Genomic DNA, 13,649 nt, shown 5'->3' with positions numbered 1-13,649 from the left:
AACTTGTTTGTTTTTTCCTTTGCTAACAGTTGAATATAAGAAATACCTTTACAAATCACCCCATTTCTCCACTTTCTGTTAACTATTTCCATCTCTCGAGTATCAAAAAATGTGTTTATCAGGTGATTAAACCTGAACTACATGCATCCCAGGAAGGGGAGGGTGATGTTAAACCAGCAGTGACTGCCCGCTCTGCGTACTCTTCCTCAGTGGTGGTGACTGCACTCATGTGCAAACAGGCGTGGTCCAAGCCCGGTGAAGTCAATGAGACGCCTTCCGTGGGGTCTGGCTCAAGCTGCAGCGTAGCAGCTGTGCTGTATGCTAGGAGTAGTCTTTGTCTTTTTTCCTTCTAGGAAAAAGACAATCCTGTCATCAATTAGAATTATTGTTCTGGCTCTTCTTCCTAATTCTCAAAGGATTTAAGTCACTTTAAAGGGAAAATGCATTGTGGTGGCATCTGCATGTTTGTTTACTGATACCAGCCCCCTGAGCTCTCCAACCTCCTCCCTGGGGCAGCTGGGTACCCGGCCCAAGTCAGCGCCGTGTGTGGGTCTTTCAGTGCTCCTGCAGATGGAATACAATCGGGGATGGAGGGAAGTGGAGCACAACTGCCTCTTGAACGTATGCCCCCATTTGTATTAAAGCCGTGCAGTGTCATGCTCCATATTCTCCTCCTGCCAAGAAGGGAACAAAACATGATGTATTGAAGGTGGAGTTTGTCTGGTTTGGGTGGTGGTTTTTTGCTTCAGCATATGTTGTAACACCAACCCTGCATTAGCAAGCTCCCATATTAAGCCATTCCTTATGAGAATGGAGCAAGGGAAAAGAAAAGGTTACACTTTATTTTAATAAAAATTAGCAGCTTTATTGCTGAATGCTTGCCTCTGACGATTCTGGTGCGGGGCAGGAGGCGGTGTTTTGCTGTGCTGCTGTGAAACCACGCGTGCTGGTGCTCCAGCCAGGGTCCCATGCCATTGCAGGCCAGGCAGCCCCCAGCAGCTCAGCGGGGTCACGGGGCCAGGTACTGCATTTCGTTATGCAGCTACAAGCAGCCCTTGTGTTACACACACAGCGCACTCGCTGGCAAGTGCTGTGAGAGACGGAGGCAGCAAACCTCAGCCCCCTACCCAGCAGGCTGCGTCTGGGTCTCCCCACCCCCACATGTAGTGAACCGAACACAGCCGCACGCATCAGGGCTCTGTGCATCGTTCACAGTGCATCCGCTCCTTGTGCAAGGCGAAGAGGGCCAAGGGCTGGTGGATGGTGCCTGGGCTGACTCAGGCTCCTGGCAAAGCAATACCAGCACTGGGTTGCTGTGACTCATGAGAGATTTTAATTTCTTTTTTTTTTTAATCCTGATGCAGGCATTTCTTGCATTAAGGCTTATTACAGTTTGGCATCAGAGATAACAGCTTTGCAGCCAGCTAAATGCAAACCAGCAAAGTGAGCAGTGAGTTGGGGGCAAAGCGTGCATGGTGCTGAGGGGCAGCAGTGCATTTTATGGTGGCATTCGGGTGCTCAGTCTTCAGTTGGGACCCAACACATTCACCAGGTGAACCCACAGGGTCACCTTTCACGGTACTTTGGGTCATGCGCACACATGCTGTTTAGGGCTACTTCTCTGGTGGGAATGCAGTGATCACAGCTAGTGAGCACAGAGGGTGCAGAATCCATCTCCTTGGGGTGGTGAGGCTCACGAGTGATCAGCAGCATTAGCTTACTCGTAGAAGAGCCATCTTGGAGTAGACATCTGTCATAGTTCAGCCCTGATCGGGACCAGACTACGCAGTCTCTCTCTCACTCCCCCCACCCTCCAAGAGAATAGGAGGAGATGATATAAGGAAAAACGGCTGGAGGTTTGAGATAAGGACGGGGAGAAATCCTTAAAGTTACAATCACTGGCAAAACAGACTCGACTTGGGGAAAACTATTCGTTTATTACTACAAACAGCAGGAGAATGAGACAGGGAACAAGATAACATCCCTCCCCCCCTCCCTCGTCCTGGGCTTAACATTATCTCTACTACCTTCCCCCCCCCGAACGGCACAGGGGGGAAGAGGGAATGGGGGTCGCGGTCAGTTCATCACGCGATGTTTTACACCGCTGCATCATCGTCGGGAGAAGAACTCCTCACATTCCTCCCCTGCTCCATCGTGGGGTCCCACCCACGGGCCACAGTCCTTCGTGAAACTGCTCTGGCGTGGGTCATCTCTTCCACAGGGTGCAGTCCCTCCAGAACAGCTGTCCCAGCAGGCCCTCCATGGGCCACAGCCTCCTTCAGGCCTCCACCTGCCCCAGCGTGGGGTCCTCCCTGGGCTGCAGGTGAATCTCTGCCCCTCCGTGGACCTCCATGGGCTGCAGGGGGACAACCTGCTCCACCATAGTCATCACCACAGGCTGCAGGGGAATCTTGGCCAGGAGCCGCATTACTCCTCCCCCTCCTTCTGAACTGACCTTGGCGTCTGCAGCCGTTCCTCACAACAGGCTGGCAGACGCCTCTCAGGATCCTTTTTACATCTTATTCATTTCCCATCTCCTCTCCACTTCTTGCAGCCAGGCCGAACCGAGTCAGGCCCAGTCTGCTGCCCGGCAGGAGGCCAGAGGGTGAGGCCTGCAAGGCCCACAAGGCTCGCGCCTCCCTCCCTCTGCCCCCACTCAGCTGCTTCACATCTTCTCTCTTTTTTTTTTTCTGTTTTCCCCTTCTTAAATACCTTATTGCAGAGGCATTATCATGGAACATTCTGCTACCAATTGGCTCGGCCTTGGCCAGCAGCGGGTCCACCCTAGGCCCGGCCGAGCCCACTGAACAAAGGGGAGCGACTTCTAGCAGTTTCATACAGAAGCTGCCACCTTAGCCCCGCCCTCGCTAAACAAAACCAGAACAACATCCTTGCAGAATGAAGTTTCACACTGGCAGTGCTAGCAAATAACTGTCAATGAATGCCACTTTTGGCCCCGCATCATGAAAAAAAAACCATCACCAAGACATCGAACTGCAGCTCAGCAGCTGTGTAGAAAAACAGACTGATGACACACACCGTATTATTGCAGTGCTCCATCAAGTTTCTATTGTCCTACAATAGTGAGTTCTTTATATTTTCAAAAGGCACATAATTAATTCCAGCACGCACAGAGTTTTAATAAAGTGACAGAACCCACTCATTATGTGTGTTAGTCAAGGCCTGGCTTTTAATACAGTTTCATTTTATCTATTGAGATGACAGATGAGGAAACAAATATAAACCAGGAACCTTTTAAACAAATTATTTTTGGAAGCTCTATAAAGTTGTGATGCACACATTGCCAGACCAGAGGGGAGTGAGTTTCACCCAGTATAGCTGTTGTTATGAGTGATGCTTACCACTTTTGGTCAGCCACTGGAGAAGTGTTGGTTTTGTTGTGTATAGTGGTGGTGGTTTTTTTCTTTGACACAGCACATACATGCTTTAAGGCCATTTATCTCCAACTATAATAAATGCTACACTGCTGTCTGCATGCATGCTGGTGCCAGCAAGTAGTTATATCTGATTCTTTGAAACACAATCTAGGGCTTTGTGGTTGTGGCAAATTGGTTTTGCCCCAAGGAAAAAAAAATTCCTCTTGTATGGGACAGACTCAAAACACACGTGAGCAAAGCCATCTCTTCTACACAGCCGTCTCAGTGGCAGCACACATGAGCCTGGAATACAAATTCTGGCAGATGACAACAATAATAATCCGAAAACCACAGCTGTGTTAGAGCTAAGGATGTGGTAACTGGTAAAGGGAAGAGTTAGAGGGAACGGCACAAAATCAAACACAACTCCTTCTGCTTGTACGGCCCATGGGCACAGCCATCTTCTACCTCATAGCAACCTCAATTAAGAAAAAGCACTAATCGTTAAGAAAAACATGGCAGTGGTATCATCCCCTCAGCAGTAAGCCAGACAGAGGCTGCTGTCTCACGCTGATGGGGCCAGAACAGGAATGGTCTATGGCAGCCTCACAGCAGATGCTTCACAGGGGCAAAGTATCCTTGGCTGTCACAGGTCCTGGTGCCTACAAGCTACAGCCTTAGAGAAGCACGAAGCCGTGGTGCCGAAGAGGAAAGAGGTGGATGGAGGGGCTGATGGGTAGAGAAATCCAGTGTGGTTCTGCTGGCCCATCTGAGGCGGAGAAAAGCCCCTTGGTCTCCCAGGACAGCTAAGCCAGCAACTGCAAGAGCCAGATCCACATAAACTGAGACACAGAAGGGGCAGGATGGGTGTCTGGAAGGCCTAAGTCTGTGTCTGCCGTTGGAGCATTTCTGGATGCAGACGTCCACTCAGGACCTGGCTGCTTTACAAAGCTGTTTACGGGAGATCTGCCCCTGCTCCAGGGTGCACCTCACATTTTGTTCTAGTCTATGTCTCTTATTTACTGCTCTTGGCACAGGTATCCAGGCAGTGTGTTTATTTACTGGCATATTGTTGACTTGCACATTAATTTCTTCTTTCTGTTACAGAAAGCCACCAACAAAGCTACAGCTGTCAGTTAGGTCCTTGAAGCCTTCTTGGCACTCAAGCCTAAGCTGAGGATCACAACCAAATTTAACAAATAGCATCTGTGGGCCAACTTTTGCTTTACTATGCAGGTAGTGCTGAATTTGAGCTTTGCCTTCTGTCTCAAATGTTTTAATGCATGTAACTACCTATCTAGATACATGCACCCAAACATCTAACCATGAAATCTCTGTCTCTGTGGAGCACTGCCTGCCCTGCACGGCTGAGGGAGAGCTTTGCCCCGAGGCCAGGGCCAGCGCACCCAGCCCTGCATCAGCCAGCCCTGCACCAACCAGTGGGACAAAGGCCCTGCTGCAGTGTCCAGAGGTGGCCAGAGCTCCCAGTTCACTGAAGGGGCTCCCCATTGTTTCACTGAGGGCCAGTCCCACCATTAGCTTCCTCTCAGTGAGTGCCAGAGCAGTACTGAGTGCCAGTAACCAGTAACCGTCAATAACGTAGTAATCTGTTAGTAATTGATTTTTACTGTGAGCATCGCAAGCATAGAAGAGTTAAGTGGTCATAAGGGTAAGTTTACCTCAGAATGTATGGAAGAGCAGGGGACAGAAATCCAGAATCCCTGTCATGCACCATGACCTCAGGCCAATTTATGCCTTGTGCTTACCCACCCATCAGGAGGAAAAAGCACGCTAATCAACTCCTACAGACAATGCTCTAGACAAGATGAGTTATAGTAGGAGTTAAGAAGCACACATCTTGTATCTGAACAAAACAAACACTGCAATTTATATATAATAGTTAATTTTTATTTTAAAAAACATTGCAACTGACAGAGAAAATAAACTCCATGAAATGTGCCATACATTCAAAGAGATGTATTTAAAGTAATTGATTTCTTATTCTCTGAGGTGATTATTGATACAGATACTTCCTGACAATTAAAGAACAAAACCGAAGTTCTGTAACATTTTGTCCCTAAAGTATCTTGCAAGATGAAGTTCAAGCACTCCTGGCCAAGAGTCCTACCTTGCTAAATGCCACATACAGAAGATGACTTCAGACATGGTTTCACTGGCTTCTCTTCCAGCATTTGCAGCTCTGGTGTGAATGAGACTGGTCTGCAGAGCTCACTGGTTTGTGTACTGATGACAGACTCAAGAATCTGCCCAGAGAAGAGTCCCAAAAGGAAAAAAAAACAACAGTTGTTTTATCCTCAGTAATACCTGTAGTTCAAAGCCAAAGAGGTGGCCAAAAGTGTGCACTCCCAGGTGAAGCTACAACATACAGAAGTATATTTCTTAAGAGCCATTTATATCCCCGTTTCATAGAATATTAGAAAAAGACCACCATATACAAAAATCTTATCATTACAAGTTATTAAAAAAAAAAAACAACCAGAACTTCAGACCATTAAAACACACAAGAAAGTGTTTGTTTGCATACAGTAGAAATACAATCCTCATTAAAGCAGCGTACCGGAGAAGCCAGTTGTTAAGTAAGTTTTCAATTAAAAAAGACAAAAGCCCAGATGTTCCCGTAACACAACTAGAACATTGGAGATAAGAGAGGAACAAAACATTCATAGTCTGCCATGCCGAGTACATTGTCTTTGTAAGGTCACTTCAGGCCTAAAAGAGTACGGTATCAAAGAAAAAGCATGGAGTCAGTGCCTAGGCAGACCATTCTGTGCCCAGCCCTCGGAAACAGCAGCTCTCCTCAGCTCTGCTTTACTCATGCAGATCCAACTGGATCCTCCTGGGGCAAGAGGGACTTCCCAAGGATGTCCTTCCTTCCACCTCCAGCAGTGCCCCCACCAACAGGCAGGATGGCTTGGCCCCAGGGCAGAACTTCTGCTCGCAGGTTTGGCCCTCCGCCACCAACACGTCAGCTCCCAAACCAAACGGCACATGCAGTGGGAGTCCCAATGTCAGCTTGGGGCTACCTGGGGACTGAGAGGGGTACAAGTCTGTAAAGCAGCACAGGGACAGCCCACTCTTCCCTGTCTTATGATGGGACATTCCCAGCCGAGCATCATGCAACCACTGCCGCAGCCTGCTGACACTTCCCCTCCAGAGGACAGTTTGCCACTGATGAAGACAGTCCAAACTCAAATCATGAGGTTCCCAAATAAAACAATGTAGAGGAAGTATCTGATTTACACAGTGAAGTTATTAAACCTCAGACTTGCTGCCAGTGGTAAGAAACCATAAGCTCTTGGGCTAATCTTGGAGAAAAAATGATTCTCAAAAGTCTTGCCTGTGGTCAGATGGGATTCAGCCAGCAGCAGGGAGGGAGCCTCACGAAGAAGAAAGCAGCGCAGATAGAGCTGTTCTGGGACTAAGCATCTTGCTAGGGATGCCTCATACCAACCAGGGCAGTTTCATGACGGCAACTGGCAGAAGCCCAGGGGCTTGGTCACAGCCCCCTGTGCGTCCACACCACCTGCAGCTGCTAGACATGTGCAGTTCTCAGAAGGGGCACAATGACCTACGCTGGCAAACAGCCATTATAAACAACATCCCCATTTATAAATAAACTCTGTGCTTTTTCAGCTTTCTCAGTCCCTCTGTCTTAAGTACAGGCTGCTGATTCTTCTAAGAGCCTAAAAGATTTTAAGCAACAGAAAAAGGAAAACGTGGACTCCTTCCTTGTCGGGTCAATGCAAGAAACACCTCAAAACATAAACTGGTTCTTGTTTGGCATTGAACAACATGAACAATAATCTCAGCCTCAACAAATCAAGCTGTCAGATGCTAGTCCCACTCCATATGATACAGCTTTTTCTCTGTCTCAAGCTTTTTCACTTCCCCTTCTGAGGCAACAGAAGTGGAGTTGCTTCTACCTTTGTGGCTCAGTCACCAACTAGAAATACTTGCCTGGCAATACTGGCAACACACATTGGTTTGTGAAGGACGTCCTACAGCGCAGCTCTGTCTGGTGCACAGCTGCAGGACAGCTGTTCCCAAACCCCATCCTTTCAAAGCACAGCTACCTAAGTTACCCGCAGTCTCCTGTGAGCTCCTCCTTTCAGCTGACTGCTTGATTGGCTGTGCCTGCTCTAAACATGGCTCTAGCATCGCCAGTCCTCAGACCCCCTCCATCATCTCCTTGATGCGTCTGCCTGCCAGGCTGATCCCGCAGCAGGGGTGAACACCTGCCATTCACACTTTAGCACACTGATGCTTTACACTGTGCATGACTGGTTCATTTCTGACTGTTCACCTCTTTGCAGGGCCTCCTGCCCTCACCTTCTCTGCTTTTACCAGACACCCGTCTTAAAGAAAAGAGAAAGCTCCTGCATTTGCTCTTCAATACTTCTTCCTACATCGTGGAGATACTGAATGCTAGCATATGCCACAAACTTCCTGCCAATATACAGACTTTATATTATATAAATATGTAAAAGTTTCAGACAAAATATCCTATGATTTCTGTGGTGTAACATTTTAAATAGCATTAAAAAAACAAACCATCCAGCCCTTGTGATTAAATATACAAACATTTGTGAATTGATAAGGCTCATAGGTACCTATGCAAAAATAAAGTGCCCCTCCCCCCACCAAGAAATAGTTCTGTACAGCTAAGTCTGAAAACAGAGAGAGCACGTTTTTTAAAATGAAATCTCGCGAGCTGGAATTGCAGCCAGATTTTCAATCCTTGTTCTCATTTCTGCTTTCAGCTCGGCAACACAAGAGTATTTACAAGTGGAAGAGGAGCTGCCATGGCTGACTCCACAGCGCTGTTGACCTGCAACCTGTCCAGCTCAGTGCCTCACAGGGCCTTGGTGCTGGCTGGGTGTGCAGTGTGGGACACCGGCTTCTGAGGGTAGTAGCCGTACAAGTAAACCTGCAGCAGGATAGCGATGTCCACAAAAACCTGCAGGAGTCCACAAATGGAGAACTGGAAAGGGGCCTGATTCATGATGAAGTAAACTGTCTTGAACGTGTCCCCACTTGTCCACATCAGCACCATCTTGACACTAGAAGACAGAAAAGAAGGGAAGAGTATTTACTGAGAAGAACTTGGCTTGTGATTAGACCAGAGGATCCCACCTACTTCAGCGCGGGTTTATACTCAATGGTGGGTTGGGAATCCCCTCAATGAGGGCAGACAGCACATTTAGCCAAGACACGCAGCACTGTACTTGGAAAGGAGGATCAAATTCTCTACCCTACAAAATGCAGCACTCTTATCTCAGCAATTATAGCTCCAAATGCCTGTGGCTATGAATGTATCCAACATTTTAAAATATCCAGCTAGGATATTTGACTCAGTGGTGCTCTGTAAACATGACTGCCACATGCTGTCAGCCCTGATCACAAACCAAAGTAATACAGTGCATGGAAAACAAAGGCAATTAATCCCAGCAGTTACTTCTTGTGCGTGCAATTTTGTGTGCACACAAGGTGAGGTAACACATAGACTGCTCTCTCATGCATGCACAATTTTGCTGAAACAAACACTTCTAATAGATACAAGAAACGATTTCTTATTGTAGAAAATGTAAAAAAACAGGACAGATTGACCAGTAATACATGCCTGCAGCTGTTACTGGAAGGATGAACATCACTAGGGATTTTTATCAAGGATATATCAAGAGCAATGCTCAGACTTCCTTTTAACAGCCATCCTTGCTTTCATCTTGCTCTACTGCTGAGCCACCCCCTGTCCTGCAGCCCAGCTCCCCCCCATCAGGAGAAACTCTGGGGAATAGAAGCAAGTTCTTCAAATAGACCAAATTTTTTTCAGCGCCCTCAACAAAATATGAACAAACAGATCCTGAATGCTGTTTCCGAGCTTCACACACTTTTAACAGGAGAACTTTTTAAGCAGCTGGGTAAGCAGTGGTGGACAAAAGCTTTGTAGTTCACAGTATGAGCAATGCGCATGATTTGTCACAATTATGAGCAATTATGTTTTGCCAGCACTGACTCCAATTCATCAAGTGCAGTCAGGCCCATGCAGCAGGGTAGGACTTAATGCTCATTTCTCAAACATTCAGACAGGGAGCTAGCACAATTTGTATTTTGGACATAAGTACACAATGCTATTGCAAGCCAAATGCTGCAGCCCGCTCTCTCCCCATATGGGAAGGGTGGCCAAGAGCATCAGTTTATACTGCCACATCACATTACGGAAACACAAGCCTTTTTGCAAATTGTGTCACGTGACTGAGAGCGTAAAACAGGTCTACAATTGCATGGATCTTCCAAAAAGTCTCTGTGTGGAAGTGCAAGGAAGGACATGGGGTTGAGTGAGCAGTCATTCGCCACCCAAGGTCATTCTAAAAATGTAAATAAATAATCAGGGAAGGAAAACAACTGCTGAACCCACAATGTCATTTGTGCTCGATGCAAACAGCCTGCACTACCTGCCTTGTGCATGTGCCCAAGGCAGTCACCTTACATCAAGTTTACAGGAGGTTTACAGCCACAGGCAGTGGTGGGGATTGTTTGGGATTTTAATTAGGAAGGGTGATAAACTCTGCAGGTAATAAAACTGGCACCTTGCTTGCAGGCAGCCAACATTCCTCCTCTGATTTTAAGCTTACCACTGTTTGCTGCGGAACTGATCACAATTTAATTGTAAATCTGTCCTGGTGTGGTTGGGGACCTTCACTAAAAGTACATGCTAAACCTGACAGGTCAAATTAACTGCTGACTGTTGACAAAAGGGCAATTCAGGGATGCTACAAAATACCTGAATAGGAATTTAACATGCAAAAAATATTTGTCACATATTCCCCATGGAGAAAGCTAGCTGGGTTTTAAAAATGATCCCATGGTACTGTGCTGATGTGGAGGAGAAAATACATACTGTCAGAAGATGTACAGCCTACAATAGAGTTTACTCTCCCAAAGAAAGAATAATCACTGTGAGAAACCTTACAGACACATGCAGTTCAGAAGTGCTGTGGAGCCAAGCACTAGAAGCACACCTCTAGCTGTGTCACATGCTGTGCTGAGTTTGCCAGAGCAATTCTGGGTTTTGCCAGGAAGCCACCTGTGAACTCAAAACCCTGCAATACCGACTGGCTAACTTGGTGCATGCTCCAATAGCCTTTGCATGTTCCAAAGCCCTGCTCTTCAGCTCATACATCAGACACTCAAGGAAATCAGCATTGTGCCTGGGATTCTCGCTAGGACACAACAATGCTCTATACACAGGAAAAACGCAACTTATCCTCGGCAAAAATGATTTTTTTTTCAAATGTAATGGATAGTTTAAAGAGCTTATCCTACTCTGATTTGTACTGGCAATAAACTAAATTAATTTCCCCGAGTCAAGTCTGGTTTGCCCATGATGGTAACTGGTGAGTGATCTCCCTGTCCTTATCTCAACCCATGAGCCTTTTGCTGTATTTCTTCCTCCCCTGTCCAGTTGAGGAGAGGAAGTGACAGTGGCTTGGTGGGTACCTGGTGTCTACCCAAGGTCAACCCACCACAAGGGTGAAGCTAGGGAATGAGCAGAAGAGGTGTGCACCAGGACCCCCACCTCATTATTGTAATGTCTGCAAGCCTCCCTGAATGCCCCCAGCACTCTCTCCAATTTAGTAGGTGTCTCACTCCTCCAGCGCCTGCCATAGGGAGGCGGGAAAGCTACAACTGCTGTCGGCTCTTCCCGGTCTCAACCAGCACCCATTTGAATACACAACCTGGAAGTTTCAGCCTGCTGAGAGACCACTGAGTGTCTGCGTGGCATCTTGGGCGAGAATAGACCTGCCCCTGCCCCCACTACCGCATCACAGGCCCATGCTTCAGGAGGCCGGGAGAGGGGCTGAATGAAGCTTACACCATTAACATGGCTTCTGCCATGTCCTAATTTCCAGATACTCAGGTACAAGTAATGGTCCTTCCCCCTTATTTTGGGCTGTGCACTTGCCTTGTCCTCACTGCATACGCAGATACGATTCACAATAATGCAACGGTGCGTGCATGACTATGCGTGACTGACTGCATGGATACACCATCACTGCTCTCGTAATTCCAGCTACTGTGTCACTTCAGGACACCACACAGGATAGAAAAGTCAGTTCTTGTGTGCAGCTTCTCAACTCCACCCACTCACTTGGAGACGAGAGATAATTCTTGTATTTATTCTTACTTTTGGGGTAGAAAAGAAAGAAACCAACCAATCTTGGGCAGATAGCTGCCTCTTACCTGCCCCGCAGGAGAAAAGAGCTATGTTGAAGCAGAAAGGGTTTTATTGCCCAAAAGAAATGGAATTTTCAGTTGGTTGTGGGGAAGGAAGAGGAAAAAGGGGAGACCACACCTGAGCCCTTCTTTCACTTCCCTGCTGTAACCTCTATTTGCTGAATGAGGCTCCAGTCCCTTCCTATAAGACGTGTGAGGCTCATTTTTAACAAGCTACCAATACACCAAAGGGGGCAACCCTCTAGTCTCAGCTTTCTTCCCCTGTAGGACTCTGCACGCCACGTGATGGAAAATGTGTGGGATCACAGCAACAGCATGAGTCTCCCAGAGAGCCACATGATGCAGCAGTGGCTCCAATGCAGGCTGCCAACGGTGGTGAACAAGCCCTCTGTGTGCTTCTGCTCCTTTGCAATGCTAGGTGCCACCGGTTGGCAGGTCACAGCTCAATGCTGCACCTCTGACCCTTGGCTTCATGGTGCAAGAGAAAATGCTGTGCTGTTAACGTAGGTGAGTCTTTGCTGCAAGAGGCAGTCAGGGCCCACCATCAACTCTGCCTGAGACTGGATAGCACCGCGCAAGGAGGCTGCATGCAGCAGCCCAAATCTTTGTGATACAGATTTCCCAATCTGTATCACAAAGACCAACTTCATGCTGTATCTTCCTGACACCTGCAAAGCCACGTGAGCGAAGCTGTTCTGTGCAGCACTGGCTACACAGGAAAGCAGGACTTAGGAGCAAATAAACTGATATCTTTCCTGAAACAGCCTGAAACAGCTAAGCTGGGTAGATGCGGAAGGCAGAAAATGCTCGCCTTGTTGATATGAAGGATACAGTCTGGTAGGACAGCACAACTGCTCTTGGCACAAATGAGTAAGCGGGCTGGGGTGAGCAGTGCCACGGAACAATTTGGGGAGGCAGAAATAAACAAATGGTAGCATTTGGTTGTGTGACAACAGAGATGCCAACTGGAGGGGCAGGAGGCAGGAACTGCGCTGAAATAGCTGGTATTGCCAGAGGCTGAAGCAGACTTGCAGTAAAAATAGCACTTCCCAGTAACGTAAATCAGTGCTGCAGTATCCAATGACAACAAACCTCCTCAAAGCAAGCGCTTTCCTTACAGTTGAGCTCATTACAAGGAGTTGCTAATGTAGTAACAGGCAGTGTCAAGTTTGTGTAAATTGCAATTGACCACAAAGAGGAAAAACTGGTAGTTTTCAACTGCTCTTAAAATCTGAAAGAGCACTTATTTATTCTGCTGTTGGAATGAATTCTCAGAAAGACACCATCACTTCTGATCAGACACTAGACTAGGGGTGGGTTGCTAAATGCTATTTTTTAATATGGTAATAAAAAAATGCCCTACAGCACTGCTGTTCTCTACCACTGATAGCAGATTTCATGAAGACACTGTACAAATCTTCATTTGCTAAATAAATAAGTGGCATGCTGGAAAACAGCATTCACTTTTCTAAAGGAACAAACTCACTTCATCCACGTTCCTTGTATATTGTCTATTAATTCTGAAGTGAGAGCAACTAGAGGTCAAAAACACCTATTAGTACACCGTATCTGCAGTCAACCTACAAACTATAATTTTTACAAAATACTCCTGAAATTATTCAGATGTAGAAAGAGCTTGTAAAGTGCATTCAAAAATAAAAATAACTTTCTGTTGCTTCTCTTCAAGGAACTGTACTAGAGACAGAGTAATTTACAGAACAATGAGATTATCAAATATTTAAGCTCAACCTCCCATTATCCAGGACTTAATGCTACTTGAATCAAAGCTTTTCAGCATCTTTATTCCTTCTGCTCAAAACCTGGCTGTGACAGTCTCAAGTCTCTGATTTTCCATTGAAGCCTTTGCACACTCTGCTCAACATTAGTCATATCTTGGTCATTACACCTTTCTTCCTCCATCTGAAAGAGCAAGAACTACCAGAAAATAATGATCTTGTAAAAAAAATGAGATGTAAAGTCCTCTCTTCCTCCTCCCTGATAAATTAGTCTGTCTTA

The 13,649-nt window shown here is 46.7% G+C and overlaps 1 protein-coding gene across 3 annotated transcripts in view; it reads right to left on the bottom strand.

The window, feature by feature from the left end:
* Positions 1-5,263: 5,263 nt before the first annotated feature.
* Positions 5,264-13,649, bottom strand: part of SLC66A2 (solute carrier family 66 member 2) — a 65,850-nt gene continuing 57,464 nt past the window's right edge. For all 3 annotated transcript variants that reach the window (XM_086743130.1, XM_086743131.1, XM_086743132.1), the window contains one exon: positions 5,264-8,458. In XM_086743130.1, coding sequence (XP_086599256.1) covers positions 8,251-8,458 — 208 coding nt within the window. In that variant the 3' untranslated portion in view covers positions 5,264-8,250. The remainder of the gene's footprint in view (positions 8,459-13,649) is intronic.

This window comes from Chlamydotis macqueenii, chromosome 2 (assembly GCF_036417535.1).
Source record: "Chlamydotis macqueenii isolate bChlMac1 chromosome 2, bChlMac1.mat, whole genome shotgun sequence".
NCBI lineage: Eukaryota > Metazoa > Chordata > Aves > Otidiformes > Otididae > Chlamydotis > Chlamydotis macqueenii.
This window is presented reverse-complemented; position numbering and strand designations above follow the sequence as displayed.